Raw genomic sequence first — 20,467 nt, 5'->3', positions numbered from 1 at the left:
AATAATGATTTTTCCATGTCCACAAAAAAGAGCTCAAAGTTTTCAGAAAAGAAAAAAACTCACCGAGTTTAGAGAGATTCCAAATCCTCCATTTTCATAAATGTCTCCTCGAGGAAGAGTTTTAGCTTGCTTCTTGTGCCCTGAGGCTTGGAGACCCTTTCTTCTTTCCTGCTTCTACATTGTTAGTGGGGTTTTTTTGTTTAGTTAAGAAACATCTCATTGATAAAATGAAATAAGCACCTATAGGTGATTACTAAAAGAATTTGCAATTGTTAACTAAGAAAAACTGAAGTGTTTAAAAATGTGCCTATTTTCGGACCAATAAAAAGCTGCATACAAAACCAAGTCTATAAAACTAACAAAAACTGAAAAAGAGTCCCTAAAATGATGTTTATCGCATCATGACATTAGTTGCTTGTTTGGACCGAACTTTCTGAACTGCAGTGTAAAATTTGAAGACACTTTTACATCTATGCAGTATATTCAAATTATGAAAATTTATTTTTAATCTTGGTGAGAGGCGAGGTTAGGTGATTAAGGGTGCACCTAAGGTGAGAGGTGAGGTGACCTTGGGTCACTGCGCCTCGATGGCAGCCAGGGCGAGCTCCTTCAACTAGGTGCTCGCATGGCATCGCCTTTTATTGCCCCATTGTGCCTTCATGGTCTCTGCAGGCAAGAGCCTCCCTCTTTTTTTTTTTGATATCTGTGTGTCCGGACGAGCTTATGTGCACCTCGATTAATCTCACGGGACAACCCGCCTGACCCTACAACATTTGGGTGTCAAGGAAACCCATAGGAAATTAATTCCTAGGTAGGTGGCCACCATTGATCGAACCCATGACCTCTTAGTTAGTTATTGACCATTTTACCACTAGGCCAACCCATGATGGTTGAAAGCCTCCCTCTTTTTGTTCATGTTCTGTTTTCTTATTTTTTTTATAACAACTAAAAAATGGAGGGGCTGGGAGAAGAAAATGATGATATGAAGAAAAAGAAGATTAGGAAGATAATGAAAAGGGTGAAGAATCCGAAAGAGATACAGAAGAGAAGTAGAAGAAAAGGAGGAAATAAAGTGAAAAATAGTAGAATGAAGAAAAGAAGAGTCGGGAAAGATTAAGAGGAAGAAGTAGAAGATGAGAACTCTGAATGAAAATAAGAGGAGGAAGAAGTTAAAAAGTCTAAGGTTATGAAAAGAAGAGGAAAGAGAAGATGACAAGTTTAAACTGAAAATGCACCTTCATCCATTAATGTCTGAACTACGACACTAAAGAGAGGGGTTGCATGCTCCATGCAGTATCTCTCCTCCATGATTGACAGATGACCTTTATTTCTCTTTTTCTGATTAATGTCTTGGTAACATTACTTTTTTAATTAAAGTTTTATCTGGTGGTGTAAGAATAAAAGTCTACTGACCTGTTTAAGTCTAATTTTACTTAAATATTAAGTATCCTAGATGATATTGTCATATTTTTAGAATTAATATTTTTCCCTTTACCTATAATAGGTTTATATAATATTAATTTATTATTTTATTCAATGTGCCTTTCTTCACTCTGGCGATGTCTTTTTGTCTTCTCTCCCCTTGAGGTGATAAGGAGACTTGTCGCCTTAAAGTGCACCTTACGCTTTGAAAACACTTATTAAGTGGTTGAATAATCCAAAAATGTAGTTCGAATCCATAAAATAGTTTACAGCCTACATGCTTTGATGGATTTATCAACTTAATTTTTGATAATGAATTTGGAAACTCTTTTTCTGTTGATTTAGATCTTTACAAGATGGTCTGCTCTGAAAAAGACACTGCTCTCAATATTTCAATTCCTGTAGTAATGCTTCCCAAGTCCAGCGGAGATGCTCTTAGCAAATTAATAACCGACGGAAAGAGTGGTGAGTCTTTATATTTATGCAGTTTCAAGGTTCACTGAAAAAAAAAAGATCTGTGTATGTGCTTATTATTTATTTATTTATAGAAGATAAGAACAACAAGAAACAAACTATTAATGAAAAGAGACCATTGCTCACAAAATACAAACACCGAAAAACAGTGAAGAAAACTTAAAAGAAACATAAAAACTTCAAAAACAAGAATTAAGCATGAGAAATAAAGGCATTAAGGCCAATGTCGTGAATAGAAAACCCTCAAATGGTTTGGAACACCATGTAGTTTTTAAATGATCTAATTCAAAACATTGAAATCCAGGTAGATGTTTTCATGGAAGATACATGAGATTCCTTTCCAACCAAAGTTATAATAGAATTGTTTTATGTGGTTTTGGAAGAGAAAATATTATTGTTCTCTATTTCTTAAAATGACCCATATACAAGATATTATACAATGAAAAAAATATAGAATAGAAAATAACTCATAACTCAAAAAGGAGAATGAAATACTTCAGATGTAAAAACATAAAACTACAATCCAAAATAACGTGGCTTTGTGTTGTAGCAACCTTCCGTTGTACGCTGAAACATTATTTCTGAGAGTTAAAGAAACCGAACTCAAGTATCATCATTAGGTCCAAGAAAAATCTGTGTATGTGCTCTTTCTTTCTTGTTAGTATGGATATATATCAATATACCAACGTGATTACTTGAATCCTGCTTAATAAGAAGGTACCAAGCTCAAAGTCCTTGGAATGTCTGAATTTTCTCTAAGGAATTTGAGTGAGGTGACCTATAGGTGACACCATTATGCATGGAAGAACGGAAGAAGGGGTCTGGCCGTATAACACCTTAAAATTGTCATATGAATGGATATATGAAGAATGATTGGAGGCAGGGTTTAATTGAACTCTGTTCAGGTATCTGTTACTTGTAATGTCTAGGATTTCTATCAGTTAGGATCCTTTCTTGTAATGGGTTTTTTTCCAGGGTTGGTTCAGGCCGCTCATGTTCTTGTATTTTCTTCTTTTTTCACTGTTCTCAATCAAGTGTTACTCTCTCTAAAAAAAACAATATTGTACTGTCTAGGATAGGTAGTGGTTGTTTAGTAGCGTCAATTGGTTTTCTAACCATTTCTATTGACTAATGTTTGGTTATTGAGTTGAGGAAGATATACAAATTGTTAAAAGCGATAAAGTAAAGAGACACCAAGTTACATGGAAACCAGAGTAGTGAGAGGAAAACCACGATTTACTTTTCTTGTTAATTTCTCATAATAACAAATCATACAAAAGGGAATAAATAGAATAAAGTGTAGGATAAAAAAGAAAAGAATACTAGGTCAAATCTTTTCTTGGGCCAAACCCACTAAATCTAATACTCCCCCTCAAGTTGGGATATAGATATCAATGAGACCCAACTTGCTAACACAAAGTCAAAATTCTGTCTGATAAGCCCCTTGGTGAGGACATTTGCAACCTGTTGGCTCAAAGGAGTGTATGGAATGCATATGCTACTATTGTCCAACCTTTCTTTGATGAAGACCTGAAGTGACGATCAATCTTACAAAATAACATCTATAAAAACAAGGCCCTCCTTGCTAAATGGGTTTGGAGGTTTTTGAAAGAAGACTCCGTGTTGTGGTGTCAAGTAATTAAAAGTATACATGGATGCAAAAAATTTGATTGGCAGACTCTAAACAAATCAGGAAACAGTCTTAGAAGCCCATGGATCAGCATCTCTAGAGAATGGGAAAATGTGATTGAGTTGAAAACTTTTAAAACAGGGAACGGAAGGAGAGTAGCTTTCTGGACAGATTCGTGGATAGGTGATCTACCTTTTAAATCTCAGTTTCCACATCTTTTCAGATTAGCTCAGCAGCCAAATGATTCAGTTGCTGCTCACTGGGATTTTGTTATTAGATCTTGGTCATTAGTATTTCGAAGATTGCTTAAAGATGAAGAAATTCAAGAATTCCAATGTCTTTTAACACTCATATCTCATAAAGGTCAAATGGACTTGGATGACAGGAGAGTTTGGTCATCTTCAGGCCATTTTTCAGTTAAGTCCCTTACGAAGCACCTTTCTCCCTCTTCACCTTTGGAAAAAGTTTACTTTAAAGCACTTTGGAAAACCAGCAGTCCAAGGAGAATAAATGTCCTGATTTGGATTATGGCAGTGGGTTCTTTAAACTGTTCCGAGACTATGCAAAGGAAGCTTCCCAATACATGTTTGCTGCCTTCAGTGTGCCCCCTTTGCTTGGAAAACAGTGAGCTATTAATTCACCTATTCATTTTCTGTCCCTTCTCATCAAATTGTTGGTTTAACATATTTTCTATGCTCAAATCAGTTTGGGTCTTTGATGGTTCGTTTAGCGCCAATGTGCGCCAATTACTGAGGGGGCCTTATTTATAAAAAAAAACATTTTCTAATTTGGGTTAATTTGATAAGAGCGATTCTAGCTGAGATTTGGTTTGAACGTAACCAACGCATCTTCCATGATAAAAAAAGGAATTGGGCTGACATCGTAGAGATTTCTAAAAGAAATGCAGCAACTTGGTGTTCTTCAAATTCAGAATTCAAAGATTACTCCATTCAAGACATCTGCCTCAATTGGACCGCCTTCATCGGATGAGTTACAAAGCAGTTTCCCTCGATTTCCAGTTCAAAAATAGTGCTTTTGTAGTTTGGACGGGTTTTATATGTATTTCTGCCGTTTTTTTTCCGTTCAGCCTTGCTTTGGTCTACCATAGGTAGCTTTCGTAGTTATTTTGGTGGCTACTTTGGTCTTTTCATGACCTTAGTATTGTTCTTGTATTTTGGTATTTTCTTTGTATTTTGGATATGATGAGGGTGCTATGGGGTGTCAACCTAGTTGAGATGTCCGGGTGTACCTACTGATCCTTTCTCTCTTTCTCTCCCTCTTTTCTTGACTTCCATCTTGTACATTGAGTTTATTAATAATAAAGAAGTTTGTCTCTTTAAAAAAAAACATCTATAGTGACAAAGTATTTTCAGGAAGGAGGATGGAAGCATTTATAGCCTCGTTAATGAAGAGAAAACCCAACAAACAACATACATGCCTAAAGATACCACAGGAAGATTAAAGAAAGTAATGCCAAGTATCATTGCTCCTACACAAAGCGGTTTTCTGGAAGGGTGCCAAATCTTGGATTCTATTCTAATTGCAAACAAAGTTGTGGAGGAATACAAAATCAGAAAAAAGAAAGGCTAGATCATTAAATTAGATCTTGAAAAGGCCTTTAACAAAGTGGATCGGGAAATTTTTAGAAAAAGTAATGAGAAAGAACTTCGACGCAAGATGAATCTTGTGGATAATGGGCTGTATCAAGAGTCCTAAATATTTGGTCTAAATCAATGGTAGGCCAAGAGGAATAATTTCAGCTTCAAGGGGTCTTAGACAAGGAAATCCTATTTCTTTTGGTTAGTGAAGTATTGAGCCATCTCTTCTCCAACCTTTATAAGAAAGAAATGTTTGAAGGCTTTGTAGTTGGAAAAGACAAGATTCACATACCCATCCTTCAATTTGTGGATGATACTCTACTGTTTTGTAAATTTGATGAGGAAATGATGGAAAACCTCCGGAAAACATTATGAGTCTCTGAATGGTGTTCTGGTCAAAAGATTAATGGGGAGAAATCATCCATTTGTGGTATCAATATTTTGAGGACAGCAAATTCTTTCAACAGCAAACAATTTAAACTGCAAGGTGGAAAGCCTCCCCTTCACTTATCTTGGCCTTCCTTTGGGAGGTTATCCAGAAAGCGCTCTGTTTTGGCAGCCTATTCTTGATAAAGTCCATGGAAAGATGGATAAATGGAGAAGATGCAACCTCTGTAGGGGTGGGAGGATTACATTATGCAAATCAGTTTTGTCCAGTCTCCCCACATATTATATGTCTGTTTTCCTCATGCCAGAATCTGCCCTAAAGCTCTTTGGAAAGAATCACAGGAAGTTCTTTGGGAAAGGAAACAAGGGAGGAATGCTAAACCACCTAGTAAAATGGGATGCTGTCATTAAATCATATAAAGATGGAAAACTCAGTTTAGGTAAGTTGAAGAATAAGAATCTGGCCTTACTGTCTAAGTGGGGATCACGTTTCTCAATTGAACAAAATTCTCTTTGGTGTCAAGTGATAAGAAGCATTCATGGCAGCAGCACCTTCAATTGGCATTCAAGTGGAAAAGAAACTGTGAGCCTAAGAAGTCCTTGGATTAGCATATCAAGGCAATGGCGTAAAATTGATTCATTGAACCTCTTCAAGTTAGGTGATGGCAGCAGAATACTATTTTGGAAGCACCTTTCGATGGACAGAATTACCTTGGAGTGTAAATTTCTGATCGTTGGGACTCTTCTACCAGCTCTTGGTCCATTTATTTCAAAAGATTGCTCAACAATGAGGAAATATTAGACTTTCAGCCTTTGTTAAATCATATTTCTTCCTCACAGCCAGCCTTCTTTCCGTATCGAAGGTTTTAGTCCCTTGAAATCTTAGGTTCCTTCTCGGTAAAATATTTGGTTAAATATCCTTCTACATCTTCTCCCATGGATATTTCTCTGAACAAAAGGCTTTGGCAATCTAATAGTCCAAGAACGGTAAACATCTCCATATGGATTATGCTGTTCGGAAACTTTAATTGTGCATCAGTACTTCAAAGAAAGCTCCCGTCCCATTCTCTCACCTCATATCTGCCCCCTTGTGTTCATAATCTGGAAAATATCCAGCACCTTTTAATTGACTGTCTTTGCATCTAAATGTTGTTTCCGATTTCTCCAAACCTTTAATATTTGTTGGGTTTTTGATCAAGATTTTAAGAACAATTTGACTCAAATCCTTGCCAGTCCACCCTTGTAGAAGAAGACAACTTATTTGTTGTGGGTAAATCCAATAAAAGTTCTCTTAGTTGAAGTTTGCTTGTTTGAATGCATCTTCATGGTGTTCATTCGCCAAATCTTTTCAGGATTACTCTTTGCAGGAAATTTTGTTAAATTGGCCCGCCTTTATAGCCTCTCCACTCTGAAGTCCTCGAACATTATGTCTTCCGGATTAGCCCTCTGCTTCAACTAGTTTTCTGCCTAATCAAGGATTAATCTTCATTTGTTCTCGGCCTGTTGCCTTTGTTTTATGTTTTTTATGGACTGGTTATTATTATTATTTTTGTTTGGCCTTGTATTTGTGGCTTTTTGCTGATCTTGTATTGAAAATGGGAGCCTAGTATAAGGGTTTTTATTTTCGTTTCTAGGATATGATGAGGGCGCTGAGGGAGTGCCAACCTAGTTGAGATGTTCGAGTGTGCCTGCTGATCCTCCCTCCATTGCTCCTTGTATAACCCTTTTGTTCATTGAGCTTTTGTCTCTCTATTTTTCAATATTAATAATAGTGAGACTTATTTCCTTTTAAAAAAAAACTAGGTTGATATGCTCTTAGTACCTTCATCATACTCAAAACAAACTAAGATATAAAGATAATGTCCACAATCTAGTCCAATCATATGAGTTAAAATTACAAAAAGAGATACACAGAAAACTAGCCATCTGATCGAAGGAAAGTTGTCCAATTTAGGCGTATATCTTGTACTGAATAATGCTTGAACTCCTTAGAGAAAGAGCCTCAGTAGAAGCTGGAATTTTTGCTGAGTTTCTCTATTGAAATGCTTTGCTCTGAAAAATTCTTTGATTTCGTTCCAGCCACAGTTCCAAGAGTATTGCTTTTATCGCATTGATCCAAATATATTTAGAAGAAGATTTTAAGGAAGGACCCATGAGAAGTTGCAGTACATTTTCTGTAATAGAATTTCCAAAAGCCTAACTGTTGTTAAACTCTGCAAATAAACTGTGCCAGCATGAAGATGAGTAAGGACAGTCAAAGTTTGCTGTGAAGACTCGCTTGCTGCCAGACATAAGGAGCAGATTGAGAGGGACAGATACTGATTAGGCAGCTTCCTTTGAAGCGTTTCTGAATTATTTAGGCTTCCAAAAGCCATTAACCATATCAGGATAATGCTGTCTTCTCCAAAGAACCTGGGAGTAGTTGAAAATCTGATATTTCAATCTCCTTCAACAATCTTCTGAAATTAAGCTTCTATTGATCGTTTGAGAATTAGAGAAGTCTTGTTAGATGAAGATTTTGATCTTTCCTCCTTTCCATCAGTAGTAAATGTTCCAAAATCAGTAGTAAATGTTCAAAAATCAGTTTTTGCAGCTCTCTCTAGGACGTAGAAATCCTTTTGAAATTCTGAAGCTTTTTCCGGCCATCCCACCGGCGCCAGAGAAGGCCAACAATCAGGTTGATAGTGAATTAATTGCGCGAGCATTTGAACAGTCCCCCTTATTGAATGGTGCCGAACCCAAGATAAACAGCTGTTGCAAAATGACAACGGGACCTGCATCTATTGATTCTATTTTTAAAACTCTGGTAGACGATTGTTTATCAAGTGAGAGGAATAAAGAAAAAAAGGCCCACTTAATTACTATTAATAGTAATTTAATTCGTCTGCTGAAGATTTATTGAGAGAAAAAAAGATAAAGCTTCTTTAATTACTATCATGAATAATTATGATATAGCCTCCAAAGTAATTAAAGAAAACTTTTCCACTCCCACCCAGTGACTGTCTCCAATTCCGGCCAACACATCTCCTCCACTCCCTTCAGTTTCTGGATTTTGCAAAAGGCCTAAATTAGCAAAAGGTAACAAATTTTTTCAAGCCCCGAAAATCCTCAAGCATTATATTCGAAAGCAAACATCCTTCAACAACTTATGGACAACCTTATTAAAGTCTGAGTTTAATGATGGATGTGCTCTTAAAGTTCCACTTTCAGCCCTTTCTCGAATTCACCGTTCTGAGCCATCTATTTCAAAATGTAATCCGAACCTTTTGGAGGTATGCAGCTCCAAAATTCAGACCTCTAATTGCCTCATCAGGTCAATAAACTCAACTCAGTTTCTCCTACTAAGCAATTCAATTATTCAAATCTTCCCAGCTCTAACTCTAAAGTAAATTTGATGTAAGGGGCTCCTTCACTTGCTGCGAATTCCTCTAAAAGGCTTCCCACCGAGGCCTTGGATTCACCTTTTAGCGTCAGCAGTGAGTAATCTTTGGGTTTCCTTAACAGTTTTGATCACAAAGTGTAACGTAGAAATTGAAGGGGCAGACCTCACTGCCTTGTTTGATGAAGCCGTCACCCATCCTCTTAAAGTACCCTTGGAATTGCCTAAGGATCTGCTGTCCTTGGTCAATGATAGTGGCATCATCTTGGTTTAATAGACAGCTGACCAGAGGGTTCTTGACTGATAAACATGCTGCGTGTGGTGGATATTTAAATTAAGCAAATGGGCACCGTTTTCATATTTTGATGTTGGTCTAAACTTTGGTTCGAGTGCATCTCATACTTTTGTGTATGATCGGCAGAAAAAAGGCTTGTGGAAGAGATAATTGATGGAAAGATTGTTTTGTTGACAAGGGCCATCTTATGGATAAAGGGGTGATGGAACTCTTACATAGCATTTCTGAAAAGCATGGAAAGCCAATGGACTCAGTGGAATTTGCAAAAGATATTCCAGGTTTCATTATATCTTTCAAGGATCAAATCGATATGGTTGAGGTGAAGCCCCCTTTGGTTATTTCAAGAAATTTAATGATTTTTTTATAAGGGAGTTAAAGCCTGGTGTTAGACCAATTGCACATGTGGAATGTGGAATGTGGTGATGTTGCAATATGTCTGCTGTTTGCTGACTAATGGCATTTAAGTCATTTGATGACAGCCTAAGGGGTGCAAGTTTTCAGTTCAAGGTCCTTTTAGGGCAAAATATAAGTGTGAGTGCTTTCAAGGATGGGTCGTTAGTGATATTTCAATTGGCACCACAAGATTTTCATCGCTTTCATTTTCCAGTCTCTGGTTTCATTGAACAAATTGTAGACATACTTGGATGCCTGTATACTGTTAATCCAATTGCTGTCAATAGCAAGTATTGCGTCTTCACAGAGAACAAGCATTCAGTAGCTATAATTTCAACGTCCGATTTTGGCAAGGTTGCTTTTGTTGCAATTGGAAATACCTTGGTTGGCAGCTTAACCTTAAAAGAAAAGGGTAGTGAGATAATGTAAAGAAAGGAAGAAGAGTTTTGGGTATTTTTCTTTTGGTGGAAATTTCATAATTTGTGTCTTTGAAAACAATGCAACACAGCAGGTTGGTGATATCTAAACAATGAGTTTGTGAATTACTCCACTCAAGAACTTTGTCTCAACTGGGCAGTCTTTATCTCTTAACCAGCTCCCTAGGCCCTGTTCTGTTTTGGTGACTTGGTTTGCACTTTGACAGCTTCGTTTTCCCTTCTCTGGCCAGCCTTCTTTGTAGCATAGCTTATATGTTCTTTTGGTCTAGTTTACACAGTAGCAGCTTTTGCTTTTGTCTATAGGCTCAGCCTTTGTACTGCTGTGTTTGCCCCATTTCCCTTTCTTTATTTTCTTCATCTGTCTGTCTTAGCTCTCTGTATTAGGTTGGACTATGTTCCATTGTATTTTGACATATTTTATTTTCTAGCTTTATTTGAGATATGTTGTTTTGGTGCTAAAGGGGTGTCAACCTAGTTGAGGTGTCCAAGTGCACCTTTTGATCCCCCTCACTTATCGCTCTCTAGGCTTCTTTATCATGATCATTGTGTAACTCTCTTATACTTTTGAGTTATTATTTTTGAAAAGGAGACAGCCTCTTTATTAATATTAATATAATAATAATGAGACAAAATAAAGTATTTGTCTCCATTTCAAAAGGAAAAGAGACCAAGAGTAAGTGAAGGTGTCCCAATGATCTGAAATCGAGCCTTTTGGATTAAGGGCAATTCTATACAATCTTGGAAAGCTGGTTTTCAAAGCAATTCTATCCATCCATGGATCCAACCAAAACATAATTCTGTCACCCTTTCCAACTTTAAAAACTGCCAATGATTCTACTTTATGCCACTGTCTAGAAATATTTATCCATGGGCTTCTTAAACTTGAATTTTCTTTGCCACTTGTGTGCAATTGAAAGAGGCTACTTCCATGGGTACTTGGTGATAAGAGCCACGTTTCTAATTTTCAGGTTATCCAACCCGAGAGCCCCATCTGCTTGGGTTTTGGTAACCAATTCCCATTTCACTAGGTGATTCAACTTGCTTCCATTGTTCCTTTCCCAAAAGAAGTTCCTCATGGATCTTTCAATGTAATTGTACAATTAGATGTCAATGGAATCATATCTGCATTTCCTGACATTCAAATAATAATTTTGTTTTCGAATAACTTGTTAAACTCTAATTGCCTTTTTCCTCACAGTGAAACTATTACCTTTGTTCTTACAGTGAAACTATTACCTTTGCTCTTACAGTGAAACTTCTATTATATGCTCCAAAACGTCCGGTTGTGGACTTCTCTGTTGTGTTTTTGTGGATGATGTCTGTTGGAACAGTTGCATGTGCTACACTTTGGTCAGAGATCACTGCCGAGCAGACTGAGGAGCGCTATAATGAATTATCGCCGAAGGTACTCACTACTTAGAATACTTTGTTATGGGAGAACAAAACAATGCATTTAGGTGCAAAGCCATATTTGAAAATTTGCTTACTGTTTTATCCACAATTAGGGCTCCAATTGACATCAAGATCATGCTTCTGAACAATTACTCAGTTTTTCTTTTCATAGTTTTTTGCAGTTCCTGCTTAGCTGCTATAGGCTGCTTTTATGGGGAATAGATGTTTCTTTTCACGTCACTCTAGATTGAAGAACCTACAGTCTGTATTTGTAGATTGCACAGCACCATGACATTTGTAATTATGTGTGGACGTGAAGAATAATAATTGTTTTTCCATAATATTCAATTTACCTTTCGCTTGGATAGATCCTTTTCCTATTGAATTTATACTTTGTTATGATCTTGTGAATTTATTTATTATTATTTTTTAAATTCTTGTGTTTTCCTTTCACCAGGAATCTTCCAATCCTGGAGCAGCCAAAGATGACTCTGAGAATGAAACCCTTGATATTAATGTTAAGAGTGCCATTGTATTTGTCATTACGGCATCTAGTTTCTTGGTGCTGCTCTATTTCTTTATGTCTTCTTGGTTCGTTTGGCTGTTGATTGTAATGTTCTGCATCGGTGGTGTTGAGGTAACGACATTACTCTTACATGTACATTTTGAGATTTGTACTAAACTAGGATAGTAATCTTTTGTTCCAAGGAAAATGAACATAATTTTGGAGATATTGTTTATTTTCTTACTTGATCCTCAGCCTTAGTTGCTAACTTCACATTTTCTCCAGCAGGGATTATAATTTAACGTTTTTATTTATTATCAAACCTAACCAAGTAGATAAAGATGAAGAGAGAGAGAGAGAGAGAGAGAGAGCTCCCTTGCCACCGTCCTTCGTGTTGATGGCCTCCGACTATTCCTTCCCCTGCAACCTCCCGTCCTCACGGCTCTACCTACTTCCTCCACTTATCTCTCCATCCCCTACTGGTCCTACCCTCTCCGATCATCTCTCCACTGAAACGACTATGGGGACATCAAAACGGACTTCGACAAAAATCGAAAACAAATTCTTCTCTTGTGAGTTTGATTCGAACAGCAGAGGAAGGGTGATTCGCCTAACCGAAGCTCATTTGAACAAGTTTACCCTTCTAGGAGAGGAAACTCTTTTTGTTTGGCTGGTTGACTCCTTGGAGGAAGTTCTACAGACCCCGAAGTCCCAAAAATTTTTTAGAAAGACATTCTGTAATGGAGGGTTCACCTGGATTCAAAAAACGACAAACAAGAGAGGAAGCTTTTTTGGAGATTTCGAAGGTGCTGAAGTCGGGGAAAAAAGGAAACATAGTGGTCCCAACTGGTGTTGATTTAAAAGGCCGGGAAAGTTTTAGGCGCTTATTGCTGGACTTCTTGAATGCTGAAGTCGACTCTAGGGCCCTTCATTCTGAGAAGAAATTAATCCATAAGCCTTCTTTTGGAATCAGACCGAAAACTCATTCTCAGCTTCGTCATCCTTTGCGAATCTCTAACCATGGAAAGCATCCAAGTGTAATTCTTAGTCAAGAGGAAGGCAGAAGCAAAGGAGAAAAAAGAGTTCGAAAGATTTGCTGGGAGGATACACTAGTGGTCACTAAGCGCGATTTCCACGATGATTGACAGAGGATTTTGGATGTTCTTCAGACTCAAACACAAAAAACATTTATTATCAATCTGTTCCACGCTGACAAAGCCTTGCTCAAATGCCCTGATCAGACGATAGCTAGACTTCTCACGATGAACAGGGGTTGGGCTACCTATGGTCCTTTAACCTTGAAAATGGAAAGGTGGGATCCAAAAAAACATGGGAGAATGTCGCTTGTTCCATCTTATGGAGGATGGATTAAACTAAGAAATTTTCCCCTGCATCTATGGAACGAGGAGGTGTTTAAGAGGGTTGGTGACAAGCTTGGAGGCTTCATTGAGTTTGCGGAAGAAAATTCGAGCCTCATTAACGGCTTGGAAGTGAATATCAAAGTTAGAGGGAATTATTGCGGCATCATTCCGGCGGATTTTGAGCTGATAGAAGGATCCGATTCTTATCTTGTGCAGGTGGCTTCCTTCCAAGATCCCAATGTTCTCATTGATAAAGTTGTCGGAATCCATGGATCCTTCTCGTCGGAACAAGCTGAGAATTTTTTCAAAGGTCTGGGCGGCCCGGATCCAAACCCGATTGATATTTGGCGTGTGGAGAGGCCGAACTCAAGGTTGGCAGTTTACGCTTTTTAGAACTCTGGGACAGTGAGTACGGCGACAGAAGAAGCTGAGAATATCTGTCCTTCTCTGGAAACTGACGGAGACATTAGAGGAACTAATTCAAATTTACCGCCCAAGCAAACCCTAATGGATTTGACTAATAAATTGGGCTTGACTAATAAATTGGTCTTGACCAATGAAACGGGCCTCACTACGGATGTGGGCTTCCCTGATTTAAAAGGGAAAGGTATAGCAGTGGATGAAGTATTTACTCAAAAGCCCATCAATATTAAAAAGCAAACTGGGCTTTTTATTAGAGAAAATTCCCAAGCTACCCGTGCCAACCAACCCCTTTTACTAAAATTACCCAAGCCCACCAAAATTATGTTCGCAGAAAAGGAAGAAATTCGACATTTCTTTAAAAACAGTGTGATTTGCTCCACAAACCAACCTGGAGGCTCTTCAACTTCAACGTCCATATCAGAACGCATTCATGGAGAAATACATCCAACCTCAGACGTTTCTATTTCTAGCCCTGGCAGCATCATCTCTGAAAACAAATTTGCTCCTCTTGAAGCCGAAGACGTGCAACACATCCCTGATTTCTCTTCTGACGTCCAAAGACTCTTCCACGAGGTAAGCATCATTGAAAGAGTTAGGGAAGAGGGTCTCCAGTTAATAGCTGTTGAGGATACCAACGAGTTTCCTCTATCCAATGAAGAGTTATTTGAAATTGAAAGCGTAATCGAGTTAGAACCAGCAGCCTCTATACAAAATCCTTTTCCATTGAGTAAGGGGGTGGTAGCGGCTCTTCTTGAATATGACTTATGCATTCGGGCTGTAACTAGAAAAGGAAAACAACATAGGAAGGGTGGGGCCTCCTCGAACAACAACAAAAAGCTTACCAGAGAAGTTAAAGCACTGCTAGGTAGTTGGGAAAGGGAAGCCCAAGCGGCAAAAGATAATAATCAACCGGGCTTCGAGGGTGATCCATGTTAATTATCTCTTGGAATGTAAGGGGTATTAATGCTCGCCCCAAAAGAGCGGTTGTGAAAGAGCTGCTTGCGAAATTCAATCCATATGTGGTAATTCTCCAAGAAATTAAAGTAAGCATTGTCGATCGACAGTTGGTGAAGTTCGTTTGGAGTAGTCGGCTTGTTGGCTGGGCTTCCTTAGAGGCTTATGGTTCGTCGGGTGGTATTCTTATTTTGTGGAAAGAGGACTCAGTCATGGTGGATGACTCAATTCAAGGGGAGTTCTCTGTTTCTATTCATTGTAAACTTAATGTTGGTTTCTGTGGATGGATAACAGGTGTTTACGGCCCCTCTTCTTATAGACTTAGAGACCAATTCTGGATGGAGCTTTCTAGCTTATATGGCTTGTGCAACGATAACTGGTGTGTAGGGGGTGACTTCAATGTAGTCAGATGGTTAAATGAGAAAAGCTCTGGCACTCGTCCGACTAGAAGTATGCTTCGCTTTAACAGCCTGGTTGAGGACTTGGATCTGGTGGATATTCCCTTCCGAAATGGTAGGTTTTCTTGGTCCCGATCAGGGATTAGGCCTGCTGCTTAAAAGCTCGACAGATTCCTTCTATCCAAGCCTTGGGTGGAGTTCTTTAGAGAAGTAAGTGTGGAAAGACTTCCTCGTACCACATCGGATCACTTTCCGATTCTTTTAAAAATGGGGGCTCATTCTTGGGGACCCACACCCTTTAGATTTGAAAACGCTTGGCTGGATCATCATCTTTTCTTAAAAAATGTTGAGAATTGGTGGGGCAGTTTGGATGTTGACGGCTGACCTATATTCTCTTTCATGGAAAAGCTAAAAGGACTGAAAGCCATCCGAAAGAGTTGGAATAAGGAGACTTTTGGCAACATTTTCTCCCAATAACAGGTGCTGATTGATAAGATTAACTCTCTTGACTCACTTGAAGAGTCAAGCTGCCTCAACGAGGAAAATGTGAAGGAAAGAGAAAATTGTAGAGGGGCTCTGCTTGATTTGATTGTGAAAGAGCAGAAGTTGTGGATTCAGAAGTCGAAGCTTCACTGGCTTAGAGAGGTCAAGCTTCTTCCACAGATGGGTTTCGGCTCGTAAAAGTAAAAGTATTATTTCTTCCTTGGTTAGTATCGAAGGGAAGACTCTTGTCACAAAGAAGGAAATTGTGGATGAGATCCTCAGCTTCTTTTCAATTTTATATGGCACAAGGATCTCCTCGCCGTTTATTTGTGACGGTCTTAATTGGAGAGGCCTTAGCTTACAGGACTCGAATTTACTTGAGGCTCCCTTTACCGAAAAAGAAATTAGAGAAGCTGTTTTTGAGTTGGGTTGTCTCAAGTCCCCTGGCCCTGATGGCATGACTGGAGAGTTTTATAAAAAGTCATGGAACATTCTGAAGTCGGGTGTTCCAAGATTTTTTTTAAAACGGAGTTATTAATAGAAGATGTAATGAGACTTATATTTGCCTCATCCCCAAAAAGAAAGAGGCGGCCCGTGTCAGTGACTTCAGACCAATTAGCTTGATTACCTCCTTGTATAAAGTTATCTCCAAGGTGCTTGCATCAAGGCTTAAAAAAGTTCTTCCTTCGATTATTAATGATTCTCAAATGACTTTTGTGGAGGGAAGGCAAATCCTTGATGCTATTCTAACTGCTTCCGAGGCTGTTGACGAATGGTCTTTAAGAGGCAGAAAAGGCGTGCTTTTGAAGCTTGATTTGGAGAAAGCTTATGATAAGGTGGATTGGTCTTTTCTTGATATGGCTATGAAACTTAAAGGCTTTGGTAAGAGATGGAGGAAGTGGATTTGGGGATGCTTGTCGACAACTAATTTTTCCATCATTGTCAACGGTAGGCCTAGAGGAAAGATTATTGCTAAAAGGGGCATTCATCAAGGCGATCCTCTTGCCCCTTTTCTTTTTACGATAGTGGGAGATGCTCTAAGCTGCCTTATTCACTACTGTAACGAGAAAAGGAGTTTAAAAGGCTTTCATTTTGAGAACCTGTCAGAGGATTTAACCCATCTTCAGTATGCAGACGACACGCTTCTTTTTTCTTCCTGGGAGGATGGAAATCTGGAGAACTGGTGGAAGGTGATTAATATCTTCCTTATGGGAGCCGGTCTTTCCCTTAATAGAGCTAAAACCTCTCTGATCGGTATTAACCTTAGCAATGATGACTTAGCTCCTTTCAATGAATCTACGGGATGCTCGGTTGATAGTCTTCCCTTTAAATATTTGGGCTTTTCTATTGGAGGGGGTCATAATAGAAAAGAGATGTGGAACACTCTTGAAGAGCGTTTTAGATATAAATTTGATAGGTGGAGGAATGTATCCCTCTCCAAAGGGGGTAGACTAACTCTAGTGCAATCAGTTCTCAATAGCGTCCCTTGCTCAAGCTCCAGTTGGTGTTATTAATAGATTGGAACAGATGATCAGGAAGTTTGTTTGGACAGGAGGGTCTACGAATCCAATTGCTCACCTCGTCAAATGGGACTGCACTTCCACCCCAACTTGTTATGGTGGTCTCGGGATTGGCTCTTTTAGGCAAAAGAATATTGCTCTTCTCACTAAATGGTTTTGGAGGTTTAGTAAGGAAGAAACCTCATTATGGAGTTGATTAATTGTGGCCATCTATGGTCTGGAGGAGAATGGGTGGTCTACCAAAGATCCAAGCAGGGGAAAATCTTACAGATTATGGGCTGGTATTTTAAAGCACAAGGAGATCTTCTTTAATTTTTCTGCTTTTGTTTTGGGAGAAGGAACGAAAATCAGATTTTGGAAGGATAAATGGTGTGTCACAGAAACACTTGCAGAAAAATTCCCTAACTTATTCTCTTTGGCGCTGAATAAGGACGTTTATGTGGCTGATTGCTGGTGTACTGCTACTCATTCTTGGAATTTGGGCCTTAGAAGAAATATGCTTGATAACGAGATTGCCAATGCGGCCTCAGCTTTAGAAATTCTTCATTCTTGGGCCCCCACTGAAAGGATGGATAGTCTTAAATGGATTCCTAACATGAATGGCAACTTCACTACGAAGTCTACTTTTCTTAACTTAACTAAGAGATCCCCCTCCTTTGCTGTTCCTTTGATTCGTCATATTTGGAAGAATAAAATTCCGAAGAAGGTGAAGTTTTTCTTATGGTCGCTTGCTTACAGAAGCCTCAACACCCATGAGAAGCTACAAAAAAAAGTTCAGAACACATTGCTTAGCCCCTCGATGTGTTGTCTTTGCTCTTAAGATGAGGAAACCTTGGATCACCTATTTCTACATTGTCTCTTTACAAAAAAAGCTTGGAACACTCTGTTTGGTATTTTTGACTTGGAGCTTTGTCTTCCTATTAAGATTGATAGCTGGATGATTGAAGGTCTCAACATTAGAGGTTATAGCCCAAAAGGAAACATCTTATGGAAATGTGCGACTCGCTCCCTTTTGTGGTGCATTTGGAAAGAAAGGAATAGCAGAATTTTTGAAGATAGATATAATTCTTTTGATTCTTTTTGGACTGTGGTTCAACACACAGCTTCTTGGTGGAGTACAAATTACACCAAACAATTTTGTAATTATAGCCTTTCTATGATTTTCAACAATTGGAAGGCTATCATTTCTTAGTTCCCTAGCTTCTTCCGGGGAGGGCCCTCTTGTCCATCGCCCTTAGGCTGTTCTGTTTTGTAATATGAATATACTTGTCTCTTATCAAAAAAAAATTTATTATCTGAGCCGGTAGAATAGTGCCTGAGAATCTACATGCTGTTATTTTTGTTACATTTACTTCAAAGTTTCTATCATGTTGTGCATTTTCTGTCTTGTGCCTTACTCTAATAAATGGGTATATGTTTGTTCAGAAGGAATTTTAGTTGTGAATATATTGTTTCGTAAATAAATTATATTTCTAATGTAGTAGAAAAAAGTTCCAGGTCATCGTGTAAAATCAGCATGGGATTTTATGGATAAAAACAAACCATTGTTTTATAAATAGTTTCAAATTTAATAGTTTTGTTAAGAACTTCAATAGGTTCAGTGAGGGATTGCAATAATTTTGATCCTCTAGTTAATGGTTAACATGAGGTTTACTCCGACCAATTGTAAAGCGAAAACTAAGACAGATAGGTTTTTTGCTGTTGGAGGGGTGGGAGCTTCCTTCGGTGATATTAGATAATTTCCAGGCCCAAACTTGCTACCTGCAAATCATTTGGCCTTAACTCAGGGTCCACCAGATGGAGCGCTTGTCCCTTGATGTTCGAAAACATTTGGTTGGAGCACTCGTTGATCAAGAATTCCTTCTCTAGCTAGTGGCAAGTTGAGGTGCTAGGTATCGAGAGGGGTATGGGAGGTTTTTGGAGACCAAGAGATTCTGAGTAAGCTTAAATTGCTAAATGACCTAGAGGAGGACTGTGGAGGGGAATTGGGGGATTGGGAAATTAGAAAAATAGAAATTGCGGAAGAAGATTGTGAAGGTCCTATGCAGATTTAAATCTAAGGCTGTCTCTGAAGGCTAATCTTCTTGAAATTCTCAGAACAAAGGGACAGAATCTGTTACATAAAAGCAAACTCATGTGGCTAATGCTGGGGGATGAAAACACAAGTTTTCTTCGTCGTTTTTTAGCAGCCAAAAAAGCAGCCAAAAAGAGCCCTTAGAATGTTGGACAGAGCCAAAGGTAGATCAGGAGGTTTCTTTTCCATGTGGTTTGAAGAGAGGACCTTTGTGTTAGACGTGATGAAAGAGTTTTGAACCTCAGGTTATTTGTAAGGCATTCTGCAGTAGTCTGTTTGAAAGAAGCTTCAATTTCTGGCATTAGTCTCGTTTCATTTTATTAATAAAGAGGCTTGTGTCCATTTTTGGGAGAGGGAGTTAACTGATATTCTTAAGAAGGAAGAATGTCTTCTGGTTGAAGGGGAGTATGTGAAAGAGGTGGTGAGATGGAGAAAATGAACCAAAGTTCGGTGGGATAAGGAGGTTGATGCGTACTTTCATTGACTGTCTAGAGTCACTGTAGTTAGAACATTATTTTGACCCTGTGGAGAATGGTTGTGGAGTGTGCTGATACGAGGATGAAGTTTTTTTTTTAAATTTTTTTTAACTAAGAAACAAGCCTCTTCATTAGGATAATGAAAAGAGACTAATGCTCAAAGTACATAGGAAACAAAATGAAAGTAACCACGGATCAGAAGGTGTACACGGACATTCTAACTAGGTTGACACCTTTTAAAAACCACGATCATCTCCAAAAGAACTTAAAGAGCTTATCGTAGAGCACAAGCCGGACCTTTAAGAACTTTCAACCAAAAACTAAGCAAACAAAGTACAAGCTAAAGAGATGTCAAACAGCCAGCTGGTGTGATATTAAAAGGGATATGCTTGCTTTGTGTTCTTTCTCTTCTCGGTCTATGGAGTCCATACTCTTTTTGGAAGGTGTGCACCGGAATCCTATGCCTACTCAAGATTTCAGCTTCAGAGCACAATTTTTCCTGGAAGCACAATAATCACAATACCCAAAATTTATGAAAAGAAAACCAACCTATAATCTAGAATGTTTCCTCAATCAGAGAAATATTGATTAGGAAAGGAAAGTTTGACCACTAACTGAAAGTTAAAAATTAGGCTAAATTCTATCAAAGATAATCCTATTTAGTTAAGCAAAGTCTTCATTGCAAATGTTCGATTACTGGACTTATCTGATACTTACACTTTCACATTTGTTTTTGCATGATTTATGCTATTCACTTGAATTTTGACACTTTACAGGGCTTTTCTGTGGATTAGTTAGGTCTTTTTTATCAGACTAGTGTCCATTCCATGTAAATATTCAGTGGTCTTTTTTGTGCGGCTTACCAT

The 20,467-nt window shown here is 38.4% G+C and overlaps 1 protein-coding gene across 3 annotated transcripts in view; it reads left to right on the top strand.

Annotated features, from left to right (window-relative positions):
- LOC101207965 (signal peptide peptidase-like 5) overlaps positions 1 to 20,467 on the top strand; it is a 38,319-nt gene that overhangs the window by 6,891 nt on the left and 10,961 nt on the right. For all 3 annotated transcript variants that reach the window (XR_004217377.1, XM_011658172.2, XM_011658171.2), the window contains exons 4-6: positions 1,768 to 1,887; positions 11,266 to 11,420; positions 11,865 to 12,044. Coding sequence is in view for 2 of the 3 variants with exons in the window: in XM_011658172.2 (XP_011656474.1) it covers positions 1,768 to 1,887; positions 11,266 to 11,420; positions 11,865 to 12,044 (455 nt within the window). In the remaining variant the exon portion in view is untranslated. The remainder of the gene's footprint in view (positions 1 to 1,767; positions 1,888 to 11,265; positions 11,421 to 11,864; positions 12,045 to 20,467) is intronic.

Source organism: Cucumis sativus, chromosome 6 (assembly GCF_000004075.3).
Source record: "Cucumis sativus cultivar 9930 chromosome 6, Cucumber_9930_V3, whole genome shotgun sequence".
NCBI classification, from domain to species: Eukaryota; Viridiplantae; Streptophyta; class Magnoliopsida; order Cucurbitales; family Cucurbitaceae; genus Cucumis; species Cucumis sativus.
Note: the sequence above shows the minus strand (reverse complement) of the source record. Positions and strands in the feature narration are given on the sequence as shown.